The sequence below is a fragment of the Rana temporaria genome, chromosome 5 (genome assembly GCF_905171775.1).
Source record: "Rana temporaria chromosome 5, aRanTem1.1, whole genome shotgun sequence".
Classification (NCBI taxonomy): Eukaryota; Metazoa; Chordata; class Amphibia; order Anura; family Ranidae; genus Rana; species Rana temporaria.
The window spans coordinates 6,700,512-6,723,930 of record NC_053493.1 but is presented as its reverse complement, the minus strand read 5'-3'; the positions used below and the strand labels follow the sequence as shown (position 1 = coordinate 6,723,930).

At 47.0% G+C, this 23,419-nt stretch overlaps 1 protein-coding gene across 2 annotated transcripts in view; it reads left to right on the top strand.

Annotated features, from left to right (window-relative positions):
• The window catches only part of LOC120939772 (1-phosphatidylinositol 4,5-bisphosphate phosphodiesterase gamma-1-like), a 160,317-nt gene extending 137,665 nt beyond the window's left edge, over positions 1-22,652 (top strand). For both annotated transcript variants that reach the window (XM_040352124.1, XM_040352123.1), the window contains exons 27-33: positions 3,080-3,304; positions 5,252-5,400; positions 8,865-8,979; positions 10,549-10,710; positions 14,221-14,309; positions 18,164-18,348; positions 22,220-22,652. In XM_040352124.1, coding sequence (XP_040208058.1) covers positions 3,080-3,304; positions 5,252-5,400; positions 8,865-8,979; positions 10,549-10,710; positions 14,221-14,309; positions 18,164-18,348; positions 22,220-22,271 — 977 coding nt within the window. In that variant the 3' untranslated portion in view covers positions 22,272-22,652. The remainder of the gene's footprint in view (positions 1-3,079; positions 3,305-5,251; positions 5,401-8,864; positions 8,980-10,548; positions 10,711-14,220; positions 14,310-18,163; positions 18,349-22,219) is intronic.
• Positions 22,653-23,419: the final 767 nt, after the last annotated feature.

The window sequence follows — 23,419 nt, the reverse complement described above, 5'->3', positions numbered from 1 at the left end:
CTGTAGAAATGGCAGTGAAGGGGTTAACCTGTAGGGGGCGCTGAAGGGGTTAAGTGTGTCCTAGGGAGTGATTCTAACTGTTAGGCCTCGTACACACGATGGGTTAAACAGAGGACAACGGTCTGATGGACCGTTTTCATCGGTCAAAACCGATCGTGTGTGGGCACCATCGGTTATTTAACCTTCGGTTAAGAAAAAGCCAGCTTGCTTTAAATTTAACCGATGGATTCCTAACCGATAGGTCAAAACCGATCGTTAGTAGGCACAACCATCGGTTTAAAACCCACGCATGCTCAGAATCAAGTCGACGCATGCTTGGAAGCATTGAACTTCGTTTTTTTCAGCACGTCGTGGCGTTTTACGTTACCGGGTTCTGACACGATCGGTTATTTAACCTATGGTGTGTAGGCGTGACGGACCATCAGTCAGCTTCATCGGTTAACCTAGGACAACCCGTCCTTCAGACCGTTGTCCTCTGGTTAACCTAGCGTGTGTACGAGGCTTTAGCGGGCGTGGCTACGAGTGACACGTCACTGATCGCTGCTCCCGATGAGAGGGAACATTCGATTAGTGACATGTCACTAGGAAGAGCGGGGAGATGTTGTGTTTACACTGACCTCTCCCCGTTTTTCAGCTCCGTGACCCGATCGCAGGACACTGGCGGACATCGAGTTTGCGGGTCACGCGGGCACGGTCACGCCACCGGCGGCGGGTGTGCGCGACCACACAGTGGCAAATAAAGGGGACGCACCTGTACGCCCATTTGCCTAGCCGTGCCATTCTGACGATGTAAATCTGCATCCTTAACCGGTTTATGGAGAATTGTACAAAAAAAAAAGATCGCTTAACCACTTGACAACCGCGCCTATTCTGGCACTTCTCTCCTTCATGTAAAAATCACAATTTTTTTGCTAGAGAATTACTCAGAACCCCCAAACATTATATTTTTTTTTTTTTAGCAGACACCCTAGGGAATAAAATGGCGATCATTGCAATTTTTTTTTTCTCGCACAATAATTTTTCAAACTTTTTTGGGGAAAAAAAAAACGGTTTCATGAATTTAAAAAATAACAAAACAGTAAAGTTAGCCCAATTTTTTTGTATAATGTGAAAGATGATGTTACGCCGAGTAAATAGATACCTAACATGTCACGCTTTAAAATTGCGCACACTCGTGGAATGGCGCCAAACTTCGGTACTTAAAAATCTCCATAGGTGACGCTTTAACATTTTTTACAGGTTACTATTTTCGAGTTACAGAGGAGGTCTAGTGATAGAATTGTTGCACACGCTCTAACGCACGCGGCGATACCTCACATGTGGGGCTTGAACGGCGTTTACATATGTGGGCGGGACCTGCATGCGTGTTCGCTTCTGCGCGCGAGATAACGGGGACAGGGGCGTTTTGAAAAAAAAAATATTTAATTTAATTTTTATTATACTTATTTTTTTATTTTTTTTTACACTTTTTTTTTACATTTATTTTTTTGATCACTTTTATTCCTAATACAAGGAATGTAAACATCCCTTGTAATAGGAATTAGTGGGCCAGATTCAAGTAGCTGCGCGTGATCTTACGGCGGCGCAGAGTATCGTATTTACGCTGCGCTGCCGTAAGTTTGAGAGGCAAGTGCTGTATTCACAAAGCACTTGCCTCCTAACTTACGGCGGCGTATCGTAAATGGGGCCGGCGTAAGCGCGCGTAATACAAATGATGATGAGGGGGGCGTGTTTTATTTAAATTAATGGTGACCCCGCGTATTTTATGTTTTTTATGAATGGCGCATGCGCCGTTCGTGAAAGAATCCCAGTGCGCATTCTCGAAAAATTCCGCCCTAACTCGTCATTGCTTTCGACGTGAACGTAAATTACGTCCAGCCCTATTCGCGAATGACTTATGCAAACAACGTAAAAAATTCAAAATTCGAAGCGGGAACGACATCCATACTTAACATTGGCTGCGCCTCCTAATAGCAGGAGCAACCTTACGTCGAAAAAGCCTAACGTAAACGAATTGCGCCGGCCGTACGTACGTTTGTGAATCGGCGTATCTAGGACATTTGCATATTATACGCCGAAAACAACGGAAGCTCCCCTAGCGGCCAGCGTGAGAATGCACCCTAAGATACGACGGCGTAAGAGACTTACGCCAGTCGGATCTTGGGCTAATGTTGGCGTATCTTGCTTTCTGAATACAGAAAGAAGATACGCCGGCGCAGCTTTGAATTTACGCGGCATATCTATGGATACGCCGGCGTAAATCAATGCCCAGTGTGATAGGTCCTCTTTATGGAGAGATGCGGGGGGGTCAATAAGACCCCACATCTCTCCTCCAGGCTGGAAAGCATGAAATCTGTGAAAAAAAAGTCACCGATCTCATGCCGACAGCCGCGATTGCGGCTTTGTTTACTTCCAGGTACCGGGCGTGACGTCATAACGTCGCACCCGGACCTCCGACGGTCATAGAGATGACTGGTAACCATCTGGTCACCAGTCATCTCTATGCTTTCTAGGCAGTGCCGACCGATTCTCTCTCTGGGTCCCCTGATGGCACGGGAGAGCCTGGAGAAGCACCGGATGGCGGCGGGAGGGGGGGACGTCCCCCCCCGCTGCCTATAAGAACGATCAAGAGGCGGAACCACCGCGATGATCGTTCTTATCGTGCACAGAATCGGCGGCTGAAGACGGCGATATCCGAGTGATGCTTGTATGCCTGCCCCATCATTCAGATATCACCGCACAAAGCCGAGGATGTCCCAGGGACGTCCTCGGTCACCAAGAGGTTAAACCGGAGGGACGCTTGGGTAGGTAGGAGCCCATTCTTGGAGGCCAAGGGAGTGGAGCTTTTTTTGAGGAGAGGGTTGCCAACTGTATCACGAGAAAGGTCTATGAGTACAGAGTGGCAGCCATTGGTTTTGGTAGATAGTAGGTCATTAGTGAGCTTTAGCAGGGCAGGTTTTCTGGTGAGCGTTGCCAGTAAAAGCCAGACTGTAAGGAGTCAGGAAGGTCGTTATCGGCGATGAGTTTCTGGGCAGTGAATGGGACCATCTGCAGTGTCATGTGACTTCTGTCCTTGCAGAGATCGGGACGGAGAAGGCCTGCTACCGCGACATGTCTTCATTCCCCGAGACCAAGGCCGAGAAATACGCCAACCGCAGCAAAGGGAAGAAGTTCCTGCAGTATAACCGGCGTCAGCTGAGCCGGGTCTACCCCAAAGGACAGCGACTGGACTCCTCCAACTACGACCCACTTGCCATGTGGATTTGTGGAAGCCAGCTGGTGGCCCTCAATTTCCAGACTCCAGGTACCGGTCACCCGGCATGCAGGGGCTGATTTAATAAAGGGCATCATGGCATGTGATTGGTTGATTAAAGTTGACACAACTTCGCCTTTATGGTATGTGAAAATTCTCTGTGATAAGAGGGTGGTGAACGGTCCCTACTCCATTAGTAGTATATCGAGAATCGGAATTGAAGCGGCGCACCACGGCTAAGCAGTGGCGGTTCGTCCATAGAGGGCGCTGGAGCGCCGACCCCTCTGGATCTCGCCCGCCACTGAGTCTAATAACATACATTCATGCATTGCATGAATGTATGTTATTGTTGCCAGCTGCCGCTGGTCTAATCAGAGATGGCTGGAACTTGAGCGCCGACCACCTGAATAACGGCAGCTGGTTGGCTGTGCGGAAGTGCCAGCGGCTCTGATGGGCTTTCCGAGTACAGCCCTCGGCTCCCGGATGTCTTATCCTCGGAACGTACGGGGGGTGCGTTCCTTGGATAAGACTGACGGCCGTCTCAGCCAATTGGGTTCCCTGATTCTGGTTATCGGCAACCTGATTGGCTGAAGCGTCACCACGGCGGGAGAAGACATCGAGGGACGTGGAAGGAGTAAGGTAAGTGCATTTTACAGGGCACAGCGTTGACAATGGGCACAGCGTTGACAATGGCCACAGTGGCATCAATGGGCACAGTGGCATCAATGGGCACAGTGGTATCAATGGGCACAGTGGTGACAATGGGCACAGTGGCAACAATTAAAGGGCACAGTGACATGCACAGTGGCAACAATGGGCACAGTGGCGACAATTAAAGGGCACAGTGGCGACAATTGAGGGGCACAGTGGCTGCGTTTGATGGCATGGCACAGTGGTGACAATTGATGGCACAGTGGCTGCGTTTGATGGCATGGCACAGTGACTGTGTTTGATGGCATGGCACAGTGGTGCGAATTGATGGCATAGTGACTGCATTTGATGGCATGGCACAGTGGTGATAATTGATGGCACAGTGGCTGCATTTGATGGGCACAGTGAGGCTGCAATTTTTTCTTTCGTTTGCGCCCCCCCAAAAATTTTGAGCACCAGCCACCACTGCTGCTAAGAAGTCCAGATACAACTTTATTCTATTAAAAGTCCGGGGTGTAGCCAACACGTTTCGGGGGTCTAAACGCCCCCTTCATCAGGGCTTGACTGGAAACAATGTGAACAAGCCAGAAGTGAACTGGACCCACAATGGTATTATTTCCTGCTTCTGCTTGTATTTCACACACTGGAAAAGGACCATTGTGTTTTGAAGTCCAGTTCACATCTGGCTTGTTCACATTGTTGCCATTCAAGCCCTGATGAAGGGGGAGCTTGGACCCTCAAAATGTGTTGGATACTTTTTTGGATTGTATTCCCAACTTTTAATGGAATAAAGTTGTATCTGGGCCTCTTAAAGTGGAGGTCCGCCGATTTTAAATTTTTTTTGTTCAAGTCAGCAGCTATAAATACTGCATTTAAAATAAGGACACTTACCTGTCCAGGACGCCCGAGATGTCAGGACCTGAAGCCGATTTGTCCCTTGGCTCTTGGTTGCTGCCACCGCCATCTTTGGTAAGGGAATCAGGAAGTGAAGCCTTGTGGCTTCACTTCCTGGTTCCCTACTGTGCATGCGCGACTTTTGCTGCACGTTTCCACTGGTCCCTGCTGTCTTCTGGGACCCGCATGTCTCCCAGAAGACAGAAGGGGGCGGGTGGAGAAGGTGCCGGAAGGGGCGTAGATACCCACAGGTGGCTCGGTTATCTATGCCCGGAAGTGGGAGCAGAATACCTGTATTAGACCAAAATCTGCTCCCCCCCTCCCCCCTGAAAGGTGCCAAATGAAGGGTCAACTAAATGCATCATCTCAGTGTAGGAAATGTCTAAGGTTTTGGCTGCTGAGGGTCTTCTACATGACTTGTACTTTATATAACCTGTCACTGTGTGTTTATAGACAAGCCCATGCAGCTGAACCAGTCGCTCTTCACGTTGGGCGGGCAGTGCGGGTACGTCCTACAGCCGGACATCATGAGGGATGACCTTTTCGACCCGTTCGATAAAAACAGCCTGAAGATTGTGGAGCCAATCACAGTGCAGATCCAGGTAGGTGGAACCCAGTTTGCTGTAAACCTCCATCACTAGTCGTTGACTCGGGTCGATTATGGGTTGAGTGACGCCAAGTGCCCCAAACACCGGGGTTGTATGGTCATAGAGTGGTAGGTATAAGCTTTTTCCATTCTCACAAGGATCCAGGTGAGGAGTATTATCTTTCCAACATAGAAATACAGTATACAAAAGAAGTTATAGGGCTGGTGATGGTAAGTCACCTAGGAAGCCCAGAAGACAATTCTTGGTATTGGGGAGACCCAAGATTACTGCAAAAAAATCTGTTAATCTTTTACCAGAATCATTGTATGTATTTACTGTTACACAAAGCATGTAGAGAATCTCCACAGCCAGTGGCCAGAGGCAAGAATGTTCCTTACATTGGTGATCAGTCGGAAGAATGTTCCTTATGTAGCGCCCCCTTACTTTCAGTATGGGCACTACGCTAAAGTTAGTGGGGAATGGGAGAGAGTTACCTTGCTCCCATTCACAATTTGTTTAAATGTTGGGACTTCTATCATTCCAAAAATGTCCACTGGGTCAGTCTGTGGTCCAGGGATGCAATGCCATCCCTGGCCAGCAGTTGGCGCCAGAGGGGTTCTGGCAGAGTAAGTTTCTCCAGCAGCCAATCAGAGGAGCTTTTCCCTCGTGGGGCGAGCTGGAGAGGAGTATATCTGTGAGGCCCTGTACACACGAGCAGATATCCGATGAAAACGGTCCGCCGGACCGTTTCCAGCGGACATTTCTGCTCCGGATTTTGATCTGATGGGCTGTACACACCATCAGATCAAAATCCCTGCGGAAAACATACGCGATGACGTGGCCGCACCGTCGCCGCAACGATGACGCGGCGACGTGCGCGAGCCTGGAAGGTAAATACTTCCACGCATGCGTCGAATCACTTTGACGCATGCGAGGGATGGGGATCGGACGGACTTATCCGGTGAGTCTGTACAGACGACCGGATAAGTCCGACGGACAGGTTTCCAGCGGATAGATTTCTTAGCATGCTAAGAAATTTTTATCCGCTTGAAAAACGGTCGGCTGGAAAAATGCCTGCCGAAAAATGTCCGCTAGGCCGTACACACGACCGGATTTGTCTGCTGGAACTGATCCGCGGATAAATCCCAACGGACAGATCCGGTCGTGTGTACGGGGCCTGACAGGTGTCATGTGTTTTCTAAAATCTTTGCGGGGTCCCCGTTCCAGGTGCGGCATCCACCTTCAGGGTGCGCGCATCCATGGACCCCACCGGCGCGGCCCACCTGGCCATAATTGTAGACTACTTGGAACCTCATCCAGAGGTACGGGTTCCCGGTTCTATTGACAGTATCCTAGGCTGGGTGCCGTTCGATTGGGGAGTCGGTTTGAGGAGGACCCGGAGGCAGGTTGTCCAACAGAGCCTGAACAAACCAATTGGGGATCCGGTGACCAGAGTACTGACAGGTATGCTTGCTGTCCTCTGGTGACCAATGCAGAAATCTACTGGGAGGATTCGCTCCATCAATCCATCTAGTTCAGTTACTGTACTTGGCCTATGGCAGAGGCCCTAGAGCCAGGTCTGTGAGAGAGGCCTGTTCCTCCCAGAAATCCTAAGTGACATCTCGGCTGCCAGGCTTAAAAAAAAGGGTCTGTCCGGGGGCACTTCACCCACTCAGTTGGAGTGGCGACGAGTTACAAATTGGTACTACGCAGAGCAGTACTGACTGTTCCATTTAATGTCCAGGCCTGATACTGCAAGGTTTTCTCTCTCTATTCAACAACTTTGTCCTTCACAATTTATGTTGATGTTGGCCGTGTTGGCCTGGAAAATAAAGCATTGGAAAAACCTTTATTCACTGTCTGGACCTTCGCTCACTACTTTGTACCTATAACTGCACCCCTAGACAACACCAGGGTAACTTAATAGGCCGATCCCAAAAATCAACCAGCGGCTCCTTCGGGGGTGAGCGCTACACTTACATTGGTGATCAGTGGGAAGAATGTCCCTTACATTGGTGATCAGTGAGAAGAATGTCCCTTACATTGGTGATCAGTGAGAAGAATGTCCCTTACATTGGTGATCAGTGGGAAGAATGTCCCTTACATTGGTGATCAGTGGGAAGAATGTCCCTTACATTGGTGATCAGTGGGAAGAATGTCCCTTACATTGGTGATCCTTGGGAAGAATGTTCCTTACATTGGTGATCAGTGGGAAGAATGTTCCTTACATTGGTGATCAGTGAGAAGAATGTTCCTTACATTGGTGATCAGTGAGAAGAATGTCCCTTACATTGGTGATCAGTGAGAAGAATGTCCCTTACATTGGTGATCAGTGAGAAGAATGTCCCTTACATTGGTGATCAGTGGGAAGAATGTTCCTTACATTGGGGATCAGTGGGAAGAATGTTCCTTACATTGGTGATCAGTGAGAAGAATGTTCCTTACATTGGTGATCAGTGGGAAGAATGTTCCTTACATTGGTGATCAGTGAGAAGAATGTTCCTTACATTGGTGATCAGTGGGAAGAATGTTCCTTACATTGGTGATCAGTGGGAAGAATGTTCCTTACATTGGTGATCAGTGAGAAGAATGTTCCTTACATTGGTGATCAGTGAGAAGAATGTCCCTTACATTGGTGATCAGTGGGAAGATCATTGGTGTCATGCAGCTGGCTCTGTGAAGTGGTGTTGGCCACTGAACTATGCAGGCATCATCAAATGGGAGATCAACCATCCACAGATCATGGAACTAAAAGCAACCTCTAGATCAGGGGTCTCCAAACTGTAGGCTGAGGGCCAGATGTGGCCCTTTGGTAGCCTTTATCCAGCCCTTGGGGCACTATTCCTCCCTCTGACACCAACAATGAGGCATTATTCTATGGATACCAATGATGGGATACTATTCCTCCTACTAATAGGGGCACCACCCCTCCTATTGACCACCAACCCTGGGGCCATATTTATTCTCACTGATGCTGGGACCGTGACATTTTCTTCCCATGTTGGCCACAATCCGGCCCTCCCAAATTCTGAAAGAAAATAAACTGGCCCTTTGAAAAGTTTGGAGACCCCTGCTCTAGAGGAACCCTAGGGTTCCATGGAACTCTGGCAGTTATAAGGCTTGTGTAAACCAAACTGTTGAACCTCATGTGGCGGTTTGAGGTACTTCAAGTAGTAGAGTGTTGGAAAAGTCCAGACTTCTCTTGGAGTTGTTGGATTGACCTCCTCTATGGGTTTTTAGTTGGATATTTTATTGCTTCTGATTGCGGAAATATATCCAGCACCACTAACGGGCACAATTAAAGATAACCTGTCAGGATATGAATATGGAAGCATGAAGGCCAGGAGACCTCGCTGGTTCTATTCCTTTTCTAGATAATTACCTCAGCAGGTAGTGAAGCGAGGTTGAAGACGTCTAAAGATGGCAGCTCCCTGACAATTTCCCTTTAATTTGTGTGTTTTGGATCTTCCCCCTTCCAGATCCTGGGTGCCAGGCACCTTCCGAAGAACGGCCGTAGCATCGTCTGCCCCTTTGTGGAGGTGGAGGTCTGCGGCTCGGAGTTTGACAACAGCAAGAACAAGAGCGACGTCGTGGGTGAGTTCCCATGATGATGATGTTTTCTTCTTTTCAGACTTATTTTCTCTTCCTGCCAATAACACTCTTCCTTGTTAAATAATGTAAAGATGCTGTACTGCTGACAGTCAGTGTGTTAGATTGAGATGGAAAGCGGCCTTAGCCTAAGCTCCTCCCAGGCCAAACCCTCCGGACGAAACGCATCAGGACGTAGCCTGGGAGGAGCCTATGCTAAGACTGTTTTCTATCTCTATTTAATACTCGGGCTGTCAGGAGTGCAGCGTATTTACATTATATTTTGCCCAACAGGCTGCGATGGGCTCTACTGACCCCGGCACCGGAGTGCATTGGATAGGTGTATGGAGCAGCGCTCTACCCTGTCTAATCGGGTCAAAGTGAAGTTAATTTTGAGGGGTTTACATACACTTTCATTAATACATAGCTTTAGGTTTACTATATCCTCTCGTATTGGTTTACTATATCCTCCCGTATTGATTTACTATATCCCCCCTGTATTGGTTTACTATATCCCTCCCGTATTGGTTTACTATATCCCCCCCGTATTGGTTTACTATATTTCCCCCTGTATTGGTTTACTATATCCCCCCATATTGGTTTACTATATCCCCCCCGTATTGGTTTACTATATCCCCCCCCCCCGTATTGGTTTACTATATCCCCCCCGTATTGGTTTACTATTTCCTCCCGTATTGGTTTACTATATCCCCCCATATTGGTTGACTTTATCCCCCATATTGGTTTATTATATTCCCCCCCCCCTGTATTGGTTTATTATACAGCCCTATATTGGTTAACTATATCCCCCCCCCTGTATTGGTTTACTATATCCTCCCGTATTGGTTTACTATATCCCCCCACGTATTGGTTTACTATATCCCCCGTCTTGGTTTACTATATCCCCCCCGTATTGGTTTACTATATCCCCCCCGTATTGGTTTACTATATTTCCCCCCGTATTGGTTTACTATACCCCCCCCCCCGTATTGGTTTACTATATCCCCCCGTATTAGTTTACTATATCCCCCCCGTATTGGTTTACTATATCCCCCCCCGTATTGGTTTACTATATCTCCCCCCCCAGTATTGGTTTACTATGTCCTCCCATATTGGTTTACTATATCCCCCTCGTATTGGTTTACTATATTTCCCCCCGTATTAGTTTAATATATCCCCCCCCCTTATTGGTTTACTATATCCCCCCCGTATTGGTTTACTATATCCCCCTGTATTGGTTTACTAAACCCCCCCCCTCATATTGGTTTACTATATCCCCCCCCGTATTGGTTTACTATATCTCCCCCGCCCCTGTATTGGTTTACTATATCCTCCTGTATTGGTTTACTATATTCCCCCGTAATGGTTTACTATATCCTCCCGTATTGGTTTACTATATCCCCCCCGTATTGGTTTACTATATCCCCCCCTTGATTTGATTTACTATATCCCCCCCCCCCCCCCCAATTGATTTACTATATCCCCCAGTATTGGTTTACTATACCCCCCCCCCCCCCCCCGTATTGGTTTACTATACCCCCCATATTGAAGCATGCCCTTCTCTTCCCTGTACAGCTGATAACGGTTTGAACCCGGTTTGGTTGATGAAAGAGTTTGTATTTGACATCAATAATCCCGAATTTGCCTTCCTGAGATTCGTGGTGTACGAGGAGGACATGTTCAGCGACCCCAACTTCCTGGCTCAGGCAACATTTCCCGTGAAGGCGCTAAAGACAGGTGAGCGACGTCGGCCGCCATACACTGATTGAATCGGCAATGTCATACCTCTATAATGGAGAACGTCTAATAGCAGAGCTTCTGACTGCCTTCAAAAAGGATCTGTTATTAGCGTTGGCTTAGCTTCAGGGGCTTTCTGTGAATGTTCTCCTAAAGCCGGGGTCCCCAGACTTTCTAAAAAAAGGTCCAGTTTACTGTCCATTAGACTTTAGAGGGGCCGGACTGTGGTCAGTGGGAGTAAAAAATGAATAAAAGTTTATTTTATATACATCAACGTAACACTTCATTCTAAAATATAGGAAACAAAATGAAATGGGGGGAAAATAAAAAGATTAAAGGATATTAAATTGATAATAATAATGATGATAGAAAATGAACATAAAAATTGAATTCTTCATTTTTATCACCAATATTGTTATGAATTGAAAATCCTTTTATTTCTATGATGCCCCCGTTTTTGTTGTTCCCTTTTATAATGAAGAATATACATTAATGTATACAACAGAATTGTATTTGTTTTTTATTTTTCGTGTTGCCCTTTAGCCCTGATGAAGTGCTTCAACCCCTGAAATGCGTTGGGTTTGTCATTGGAATAAACTTATATCTGGAAATGAATATAAGAGTGTAACGGTCACCACCGTTTACGATAATCCCATTCCATCAACCCAAGACAGCTTCCGACACTCCACAATCCAGCAGACACGAGACGAGACATACGCTCTGTGTTCTGAGTCAAAATGTATGAACGACCTTTAATGGTATCTTAGCTCTCTTATATACAGTACAGGCATGTTTACAGTAATCAAAGGAACAAATGAACTCTCCACCCACACATCACACAATGGGGGGCTTCAATCACATTCTTTTAGAGAATGACATTCAGAGAAGTTACTTATTCCCCAGAAGTCCGGACTCCGATACTAAGTGATTCACCTGCTTAACCACTCAAGCCCCGGACCTTTAGGCAGCTAAAAGCCCAGGCCAGGTTTTGCGATTCGGCACTGCGTCGCTTTAACAGACAATTGCGCGGTCGTGCGACGTGGCTCCCAAACGAAATTGACGTCCTTTTTTCCCCACAAATAGAGCTTTCTTTTGGTGTTATTTGATCACCTCTGCGTTTTTTATTTTTTGCGCTATAAACAAAAATAGAGCGCCAATTTTGAAAAAAATGCAATATTTTTTACTTTTTGCTATAATAAATATCCCCCAAAAATATATATTTTTTTTTTTCCCCTCAGTTTAGGCCAATCATTATTCTTCTACCGATTTTTGGTAAAAAAAAATCGCAATAAGCGTTTATCGATTGGTTTGCGCAAAATTTATAGAGTTTACAAAATAGGGGATAGTTTTATTGCATTTTTTTTTTTTTTTTTTAATACTAATGGCGGCGATCGGCGTTTTTTTTCGTGACTGCGACATTATGGCGGACACTTCGGACAATTTTGACACATTTTTGGGACCATTGTCATTTTCACAGCAAAAAATGCATTTAAATTGCATTGTTTATTGTGAAAATGACAGTTGCAGTTTGGGAGTTAACCAGAGGGGGCGCTGTAGGAGTTAGGGTTCACCTAGTGTGTGTTTACAACTGTAGGGGGGTGTGGCTGTAGGTGTGACGTCATCGATTGTGTCTCCCTATAAAAGGGATGACACGATCGATGCGCCGCCACAGTGAAGCACGGGGAAGCCGTGTTTACATACGGCTCTCCCCGTTCTTCAGCTCCGGGGAGGGATCGCGAGGGGGCGGCTAGAAACGAATAGCCGCGCCGTCATCCCGGGTCGCTCCCCGACGATTTCCGACCGCCGCATGTACCAGGGGGGGTCCCGATCGGACCCCCGACCCGCGGAAAGACAGGGACGTACATGTACGCCCATCTGCCTGTACGTGCCATTCTGTGGACGTACATATACATGCGGCGGTCGTTAAGCGGATAATACACATTTCTATGTCAGACGTTTTGGCATCGATTTAACATGACCTAATTACTACAGCTGAGAAGTCACATTCCTTTCCTAAACATAATTGACATGCTAATTCCCTACCCCTGAAAGGAGACATCTGACCCTTAGGCCCCATACACACGAGAGGATTTATCCGCAGATACGGTCCAGCGGACCGTTTCCACGGATAAATCCTCTCAAAGATTTCCGCTGATTTCGATGGGATGGAGTGTACACACCATCGCATTGAAATCCGCGCGGAAATCCTCTGCCGATGACGTGTCGCGCCGTCGCCGCGATTATGACGCGGCGACGGGCGCGACGCTGTCATATAAGGAATTCCACGCATGCGTCAAATCATTACGACGCGTGCGGGGAATCCCTTTGGACGGATGGATCCGGTAAGTCTGTACAGACGATTTGTTGCAGCACAACAAATATCCGATCTGCTGGAATCCATCCCAGAGGAGATTTCTCCGCGGAAACAGATCCGCTGGCGTGTACACACCATAGGATCTATCCGCAGAAACCCATTTGCTGGGATTTATCTGCGGATGGATTCTATCGTGTGTACGGGGCCTAAGACTGCTACCTCACAACACATATCTATCATCAATAGCATCTTCACACAAACCGTGTTATTAGCATACATAATGAATGGTCTTGGAGCAGACCCAATTAACACCTCAAAAGCATGTAACTTATAATTAATATTTCCCAGTCACCCTATGCCTAAAAGGGGCACAGGGTGACCCTAGACCCAAGAGTCATTAGTGACGCTGGCACAGGAGTACCCCTCATCCTTCAAAAGTCTCTGGTTGTCACGGGTCATTCCGTTACAAAGAGTATAGCGCTTCAATTCTGGATTCACTTATCAGAGTACAATGTAAAAGATCATTGATCACCAACACAGCTCAGTGTACTAGGTGTGAACTAGGCCTTAGTTTAGGTAACCCATAGTGCTCTGGGAATCCTTTGTAGAAAATAATTTGGAGTAATTGATATTACATTTTTTAAGGTTTTATGTTTTTAAACTTATTTCAGATCCCTCTTTTGATACATATCCAATAATATACCTGAAATCCATCTTTATATTATCTTCCCATGGTGCTCTGTATAGTAGGAATCAGTTCTATGTTTGGGTGGAGTCCTTCTTTAATCTGCAGAGCCCATGTACCCAATGCTGTATCCTGGCCTAGGCCAACAAGGCCCAGGCCTAGGGTAGCACTTTGCAGGGGAGCAGCACAGACAGTGTCCCCCCCGGCTTGCACTACACCCCATTGCAGAGATTTCCCTTCACTTCCTGTCCCATAGCCAAACAGGAAGTGAGAGGAAATCTATGCAAATTAAGGGAATCCATTGCCCCCCCCCCAGGCCATCAGAACTAGTGTCCCCACTTTCAGGGTGGGTCTCAAACCGCAAGGGTTGTGGCCTTGACAGGAAGGGGTGGGTCATATTTAAATTGCACGAGTTTAGTCAGGCCTAGGGCAGCACAAAACCTAAATACACCCCTGCATGTACCAATGTGCCAGAGAGAGGATTTTGCTGACCCGTATTTTCTGTGTCTAGGCTATCGCTCGGTCCCCCTGCGGAATAGTTACAGCGAGGAGCTGGAGCTGGCGGCCCTGCTGGTGCACATTGAGATCGCCAACGCTAAGGTGACGTATCTGAGATCTTCCATGGCTGGTCCCCATCACAACCACCGCACTGGGTGTACCCATAGGGGGCTCTTCTGTAAAGTGGACCTGTCATTTTTCAATGACCATTTTTTTTTTGTCAGAATGAATGAAGCTGTGAAATGATATACAGTGGAACTTCGGAATGCGAGTAACGCGGTTAACGAGTGTTTCGCAATAGGAGCGCTGTATTTAAAAAAATCGTGACTCAGTTTGCGAGTGTTGTCGCAAAACTAGCACGATTCAGGTGTGCAGTACCGCTTTTGGCCTGAGGTGGGGGGTGCCAGAGCCGAACGTCGCCGATCACAGTGATAGGCGCCGTTCGGAAATGCACGGAACGGCCCAAGGACAGCACGGCTGACCTCGGCAAATCTCCGGTAGGAAGTCTTTCAGGTCAGCCGAAGTGTCCTTAGGCCTTTTGGGTCGTTTCCGAGGCTCTCCGGTGCCCCCCCCCCCGCCTCTGGCCGGATGCGGTATTGCATCCCATTGAAGTCAATGCGGAACAAATTATTTTCGTTTCCAGTGGGGGGGGCGATAATGATTTGCTCCCCTGCAGATAAAATACACCCATAACAAAATTTATAGACCCTTAATTTCTATGTAAGTGGGTAAAACTTACACGTTTTACCCACTTACATAGAAATGAAGGGTCTATAATTTTTATCATAGGTGTATTTTATATGATAGAGACAAAGAATCCAGAAAAAAATCACATGATACAAATGTTATAAATGAAGTTGCAGTTCAGTGAGTAAAATTAGTATTTGATCCCCTTAGTAGTTGGAGGTTCCTTGATGGGAAGCACAGAGGTCAGACGTTTCTTGTAGTCGGTGATCAGGTCTCCACACATCTCGGGAGGGATTTTGGTCTCCACTCTTCTTTACAGATCTTCTCTAAATCCTTAAGGTTTCTTGGCAACTCGAAGTTTCAGCTCCCTCCATACATTTTCTATAGGATTAAGGTCTGGAGACCGGCTAGGCCACTCCATGATCTTAATTTGCTTTTTCTTAAACCACTCCTTTGTTGCCTTGATGGTATGTTTTGGGTCATTGTCAAGCTGGAAGACCCAACTTCAGTGTTCTGGAGAGAAGAAGGTTCTCATCCAAGATTTTACAATACACGGCCCCGTCCATTGGCCTCTCAATGCGGAAAAGTCGGCCTGGACCTTTATCTATCAGAGAAACACCCCAAATCCTCATGTTTCCCCCTCCCTGTGACTGTAGGGATGGAGTTCTTGGGGTCATAGTCACCATTTTTCTTCCTCCAAACACGGCGAGTCAAGGTAATGCCAAAGAGCTCAATTCTGGTCTCATCTGACCTCAGAACTTTCTCCCGATCCTCCTCTGAATCATTCAGATGTTCACTGGGAGACTTCAGACGTCCTGTACATGTGTCTTCCTCAGGAGGGTACCTTGCGGGGGCTGCAGGATTTCAGTCCATGGCGGTGTATTGTGTCACCAATGGTGTGTTTGGTGACTGTGGTCCCAACTGCCTTGAGATCCTTGACAAGCTCCTCCTGGGTGGATCCCTCACTTTTCTCATGACCATCCTCACCCCATGAGGAGAAATCTCACATGGAGCTCCAGACTGAGGGAGATTGATGGTTATTTTGTATTTCTTCCATTTGTAAATAATCTCTCCAACAGTGGTCTCCTTCTCACCAAGCTTCTTGCTGATGGTCTTGTAGCCCCTTCCAGCCTTGTGCCGATCCCCGATCTTCTCCCCGACGTCCTCTGACAGATCTTTGGTCTTCCCCATGATGGTGAGATGTGATTGGAGGAAAGAGATTCTGTGGACAGGAGTCTTTTCTACACATAACGAGTTATCGTCAGGAGATCCTTCTTACATTGACAGGACTGATCTGTGTACCACATGAGACCCTCCTGGAGCCAGTCTGTGGGGGGAGAATTATTGTTGGTTGGTCGGGGATCAAATACTTATCTTACTCACTGAACTGCAACTCCGGGCCAGATTCAGAAAGCATTTACGTCGGCGTATCTCCAGATACGCCACCGTAATTTCAAATGTCCAAAAACATGGCTTCAGCCGTCCAACGTAACTTGCCTACGCCGGCATATCGTGGGCGCATAGTTACGCTGGACGCATTTGGCGTTCCCATTATAAATATGCAAATGACCTAGATACCCCGATTCACGAACGTACTTGCGCCCGGCGTATTAATATACGCTGTTTACGTAAGGCGTACGACTGGCGTAACTTTACCCCTCATAAAGCCAGGGGTAAGTCATGTTAAGGTATGGACGTCAGAACGACCGTCGAAAATTACGTAGTTTACGTAAGTCGTATGTGAATAGGGCTGTGCGTAAGTTACGTTTACGTCGTAGGCAGTGTTCGACGTATCTTAGGCATTCTAGCCGACGTGATTTTGAGCATGCGCACTGGGAAACGTCCACGGACGGCGCATGCGCCGTTCGTTCGGCCCCTCATTTACATGGGGTCACGGCTCATTGTAATACAACACGCCCACTGCCTTGATAATTTGAATTAGGCGGGCTTACGCCGGCCCATTTACGCTACGCCGCCGTAACTTAGGGCGCAAGTTCTTTCTGAATACGGTACTCGCCTCTCTAAGTTACGGCGGCGTATCGTATATGCCCGCCAAAAGTTACGCCATTCTTTCTGAATCCGGGCCTCCATTTATAACATTTGTATTGCGTGTTTTTTCTGGATTTTTGGTTGATATTTTGTTTCTATCATATAAAATACACCTATGATAAAATGTATAGACCCTTCATTTCCTTGTAAGTGGGCAAAACTTACACAATCTGCAGGGGATCAAATAATAATTTCCCCCACTGTACTGTAGGTGCGGCCGCGGGTCCCACCATGGGGTCCGCTGCGTCCCTGTTCAATGGTTCAGGTGAGAATCAGGTCCGAGTTTTTGCCTGACTTTGCACCTGATCCGGACCCAAAGATGCATAGGACCCTTTTGGAATGCGGATCGCAGTTGTCCCGGACCTGTGTGAGGACACAACTGATCACAGATCGAGGTAAATGGCTAATAACCGCGGCCCTTTACCATGTGATAATAAACTGTGTCCAATCACAGCTAATCCTTTCCTCAGCGCGGTCAGTGTCTGAGGAAAGAAAAGCCAATAACTGGCTATACTCTGATAGGGGACATGTACACTGATAATCAGGGCACTGATTTGAGGTTTGTCTTTCTGTCTGTGCCCACACAAATATCCCCCAAAAATATATATAAAAAAAAAAAAAATTCCCTCAATTTAGGCCGATACGTATTCTTCTACATATTTACAAAAAATCGCAATAAGCGTTTATCGGTTGATTTGCGCAAAATTTATAGCGTTTACAAAATAGGGGGTATTTTTATGGCATTTTTATTAATATTTTTTTTTACTAGTAATAGTGGCGATCAGCGATTTTTTTTTTTTTCGGTACTGCGACATTATGGCGGCCACTTCGGACACTTTTGACACATTTTTGGGACCATTGGCATTTTTATAGCGATCAGTGCTATAAAAAATGCATTGGATTACTATAAAAATGCCACTGGCAGAGAAGGGGTTAACACTAGGGGGCGGGGAAGGGGTTAAGTATGTTTCCTGGGTGTGTTCTAACTGTAGGGGGGGTGGCCTCACTAGGGGAAATGACTGATCTTCTGTTCATACATTGTTTGAACAGAAGATCAGCATTTCTCTCCCTGACAGGACCGGGAGCTGTGTGTTTACACACACAGCTCCCAGTCCTCGCTCTGTAACGCCCCAGCCAAGTTTTGACTTTAGATACCCTTTAATCTGCACCTTCCTTCCAGTGGTGTCCGCTAATGATGGCCTGCTGTCTTCCATACACAGGAGGAAGATGACGAGAATCTATACACGTCTATCCAGCAGCTGCGTGACCGAGCCAGTGAACTTTCAAACCAGGTTTCCAGCTATGAGCGTGCCAATAACTGCGACTCCCGCTACCAGCAGCGGCTGGATGAGCTCCGAGCGGCCCAGGAGAGACTACTCGAGCTTACCGAAGTGCGCAACAGAAAGTGAGTTTAAATCTGACCTCCAGCCTTCCCTTCATCCTGCACAGTTGTACAGGCTCCTAGGGCCAGATTCACAAAAGAGGTACGACGGCGTATCTCCTGATACGCCGTCGTATCTCTGTTTCTAACTATGCGACTGATTCATAGAATCAGTTACGCATAGATAGGCAGAAGATCCGACAGGTGTAATGGACTTACACTGTCGGATCTTAGGATGCAGTACCGCGCCCGCCGCTGGGGGGAGTTTGCGTCGTAAACCAGCGTCGGGTATGCAAATTAGAAGTTACGGCGATCCACAAAGATTTTTCCCGCCGTTACGTCGTCGCGAGTGTTAGATTTTCGTCGCAAAGATAGGGCACCTTTAACATGGTGTAAAAGTACTCCACCATGTTAAAGTATGCCAGTCTTTCCCGCATCGCTTTTGAATTTTTTTTAAATCTTTTATTTTTCCCGGTGTAAATCTTTTTTCACGTCGCGATTCACAAGACGTCGGCGCGTCGTAATTTCCGCGCAAAGCACGTCGGGAAATTTGCGACGGGAGCATGCGCAGTACGTCCGGCGCGGGAGCGCGCCTAATTTAAATGGTACCCGCCCCATTTGAATTGGGCCGCCTTGCGCCGGACCTGTTTACGAAACACCGCCGCAAATTTCCAGGTAAGTGCTTTGTGGGTTGGGCACTAACTTGGAAAAATTGCGGCGGTGTTACGTAAACCGGTTACGTTACGCTGCGCCCGCTGTACGTGAATCTGGCCCCTAGAACCTATTCTAAACCAACTTAGTAGCTGTGTTCCACAGGTATGGAAGCTGGTTCCAATTCTTTTCGTTCTGCACTATATGGCCAAAACTATGTGGTCCTTCAAATGATGGAGTTCAGTAGTCTCCAGTGAAGGGGTCCTGGTAATACTCCATCATACAAAGACATTGTAGACATTTGTGCTCCTCCAATCTGGTGGGAAAAGTTTGGTAAAGACCCTTTTCTGTTCCAGCATGACTGTCCCCTGTGTACAAAGTCATCTCCATAAAGACATGATGTGACCAGTTTGGTGTGGAGGAACTCAAATGTCCAGCACAGAGCTCTGACCTCAACCCTATTGAACACCTTTTAATTCAATTGGAACACTGCTTGTAAGCCAGTTCTTCTTAACCATTATCAGTACCTGACCCCACAAATGGGTGCAAATTCCTACAGATACCCTCCAAAAGCCTTCCCAGAAGATTGAAGGATAATATAGCTACAAAGGGGGGGGGGGGACTCCACAGTAATGGCCATGGAGGGGCAGGGAATAGAAAACTACATATTAATAGCCAAGGGGTGCCAAATCCATATTAATGGCCGTGGTCTTGGAATGGGATGTCCAACAAGCCATTAAGGGGCAGGGAGGTAGACAACTCTATAGTAATTAAAAATGAGGTACTAACTCCATAATAATGGCGTTGGTCTTGGAACGAGGTGTCCATCAAGCCATGGAGGGGCAGGGAGGTGGACAACTCTATAGCAATGGCCATGGGATGCCAACTTCATATTAATGGCCAAGGTATCAAAATGGGATGTCCAACAAGCCAAAGAGGGAACTGGGTTTGGGACTTTGAATGAGGCATGTGGATGACACATGCCTCCATCCCTAAAAATTGAAAAAGAGAAGGAGAGAAAGGGTTGGGACTTTAAATGAAATGCGTGTTGATGCAAACAGTATGTATAAATAAATAAGTAAAGTTGTATAGCGTAATAACCAGGCTCGAACTTACCAACCAAACTGCAGGCCGAATTCAACTGTCTAACTTAGTATGTTAAAAGCAGAGGATTGGTTGCACACATTTGCAAATATATGGATAAGCCACAGGCCGCTTACAAGGCTCTCTGCGTTCCTGTGGTCCTAACTAAACTTTTGTAGTTTCCTCAGTGGAGGCATACAAGTGCTAATGAGTAGATGGAGAGCAGGTGACTAGGGGTGTGTGTCACCAGTCAGCCTCCATCTAGAATTGGTATAGCAATAAAGAGCACTGGAAAAAACGCATAAGGGTAAATGTATAAGCATCAAAATTGCATCTCCATCCCTGCTGATAAACATGGAACTGGTTATTACGCTATACAACTTTGCTTATTTATTTATACATACTGTTTGCATCAACACGCATCTCATTTAAAGTCCCAACCCTTTCTCTTTTTCAACAAGCCAAAGAGGGGCCTGGGTGTAGACAACTCCAAAGTAATGACCATGGTCTTGAAATGGGATGTCCAACAAGCCATGTAGGGCAGAGGGGTAGACAACCCCATAGTAATGGCCATGGGGTGCCAACTCCATATCAGTGGTCATTGTCTTGGAATGGTATGCCCAACAAGCCATCAAGGGAGGGCTGGGAGGGTAGACCACTCCATAGTAATGGCTATGTGGTGCCAACTCCATATCAATGGTTTTGGAATAGAATATCCAACAAGCCATGAAGGGGTGGGGGGTAGACAACTCCATATTAATGCCCATGGGGTGTCAACTTCATACTAATGGCCATGTTTTCAGAATGGGATGTCCAGCAAACCATAGAGGGGCTCAGGTGTAGACCACTCCATAGTTCTGACCATACGGTGCTAACTCAATATTGATGCCCATGGTCTTGAAATGGAATGTCCAACAAGCCATAGAGGGGCCTGGGTATAGACAACTTCATAGTAATGGCCATGGGGTGCCAACTCTATATTAATGGCCATGGGCCATGAAATGGGAGGGCGGGAGGTAGATAACCCCATAGTAATGGCCATGGGGTGCCAACTCCATATGAGTGGTCATCATCTTGGAATGGAATGTACAACAAGCCACAGAGGGACCCAGGTATAGACATCTCCATAGTAATGGCCATAGGGTGCCAACTCCATGTTAATGGCCATGAGCTTTGAAATGGGAGAGCGGAGAGGTAGACAACCCCATGGGGTGCCAACTCCCATATCAGTAGTCATCTTCTTATAATGGGATATCCAACAAGCTATGAAGGGGTGGGGAGGTAGACAACTCTATAGTAATGAAATGAGGTACTAAATCTATGATAATGGCCTTGGTCTTCGAATGAGATGTCCATCAAGCCATGAAGGGGCAGGGAGGTAGAACACTCTTTAATAATGGCCATGGGATGCTAACTTCATATTAATGGTCATGGTATCAGAATGGGATGTCCAACGAGCCAAAGAGGGGCCTGGGTGTAGACCACTCCATAGTAATGGCCATGGTCTTGAAATAGCACCTCATAGCCCTCCATGGCTTGTTGGAAATCCTATTTCAAGACCATGGCCATTACTATGGAGTTGTCTACAACCAGGCCCCTCTTTGGCTCGTTGGACATCCCATTCTGATACCATGGCCATTAATATTAAGTTGGCATCCCATGGCCATTACTAAAGAGTTGTCTACCTCCCTGCCCCTCCATGGCTTGATGAACACCCCAACTCCCATATCATTGGTCATCTTCTTATAATGGGATATCCAACAAGCTATGAAGGGGTTGGGGGGTAGAAAACTCCATATTCATGCCCATGATCTTGGAATGGGATGTCCAACAAGCCATGAAGGGGTTGGGGGGTAGACAACTCCATATTAATGCCCATGATCTTGGAATGGGATGTCCAACAAGCCATGAAGGGGTTGGGGGGTAGACAACTCCATATTAATGCCCATGATCTTGGAATGGGATGTCCAACAAGCCATGAAGGGGTGGGGGGTAGACAACTCAATATTAATGCCCATGATCTTGGAATGGGATGTCCAACAATATCTAGGTGTGATGGTCAGGTGTCCACCAGCCATTGGCTGTAGAGTGTATTTGAGTTGGGTACTCTATCATACCAAAACTGGATGTGATTATTTCTGTTTATCTTTCTGTCCCTCAGACTCATGGAAAAGAAGAGGAGAGACCGACAGCTGATGAATAAGAGGAACTGAGCATCCGTCGTGTGGAATTCCTGCTCTCTTCTTCTCCATTCCCATGAACTATTTGCTGAACCCGGGAGACTCCACTGAACTGTCTACAGACATAGCCAATGACAAGAGAGGTCTTGTCTGATGTCTCCCTTAGAGACGTGTATATAACGACTTCCTCTCATGGCCTCGGCCTACCGACGCAAGACAGCAATATATTCTCTCTTAAACGATTGCCTTGCGGGATGGACGATAAAACCGCCGCAATACGCCATCTGCAGCATGTGTGGGGGGCTACAGATCCATGTATGCAAGACATCCGATACAAAGCATTGATCGGTATGCGGTGGCGCGCGCACGTGCACGTAGACACGTTTGTGCTACCGGAATAGACTTTCCATTTCATTTGTTGAAAAATTGTTGTCGGTTTCAAGGGCTCCACTTCCTACCTGTGGCATCGGTTTGCGTCATTCTTTCTCGGTAACGGCGGTGAAGATTCACCGCACAATAATCCCTTTAGCTGGATGTATATGGACAGAGTGTAGAGTAAAGGTATATTTAATTATTCATGAGGCACTTATCGGTCTGACGGGCGATTTTGCTGTATCGGAGGAACAGAGTTGTTACATAGAACTGCACTTTATCTGGCTCATGGGATCTCCCCAGGTCACCCGCTGGCGTTGGCTTCCCGATATCCAATAGAAAACCCCCGATTGTGTGGTTTGTATTGTTCAGGTGGGGATGACGCCTGGAGGTTTCATTGAAGGCTTTTGGACTTAAAAACGCGATAAATCAGAACAGTCAGCTGTGATGCCCCCTGGTGGCGGTGGAGAATGGTCAATGCCGCTATCCTGAGGACCAAATTGGCGCCATGTTGGTTCAATCCAATAGAAATAGATGGGGGGGGGGGGAATTAAGTTGCATTTAACCCAAGCACAAATATAAACCATGCGAGCCACTAAAGGGAACTCCAGCCCAGGACGAGCATTGGTTCCTCACATATGGCGGCTTCACTCTAAAGAGCGAGGCCATATTTTCTACTGGAGTTCACCCGGAGTTCCTCCTTCAGGTTCTATATCAGTGATGGGGAACCTCGGCACCCCAGATGTTTTGGAACTACATTTCCCATGATGCTCAGCTACACTGCAGAGTGCCTGAGCATCATGGGAAAT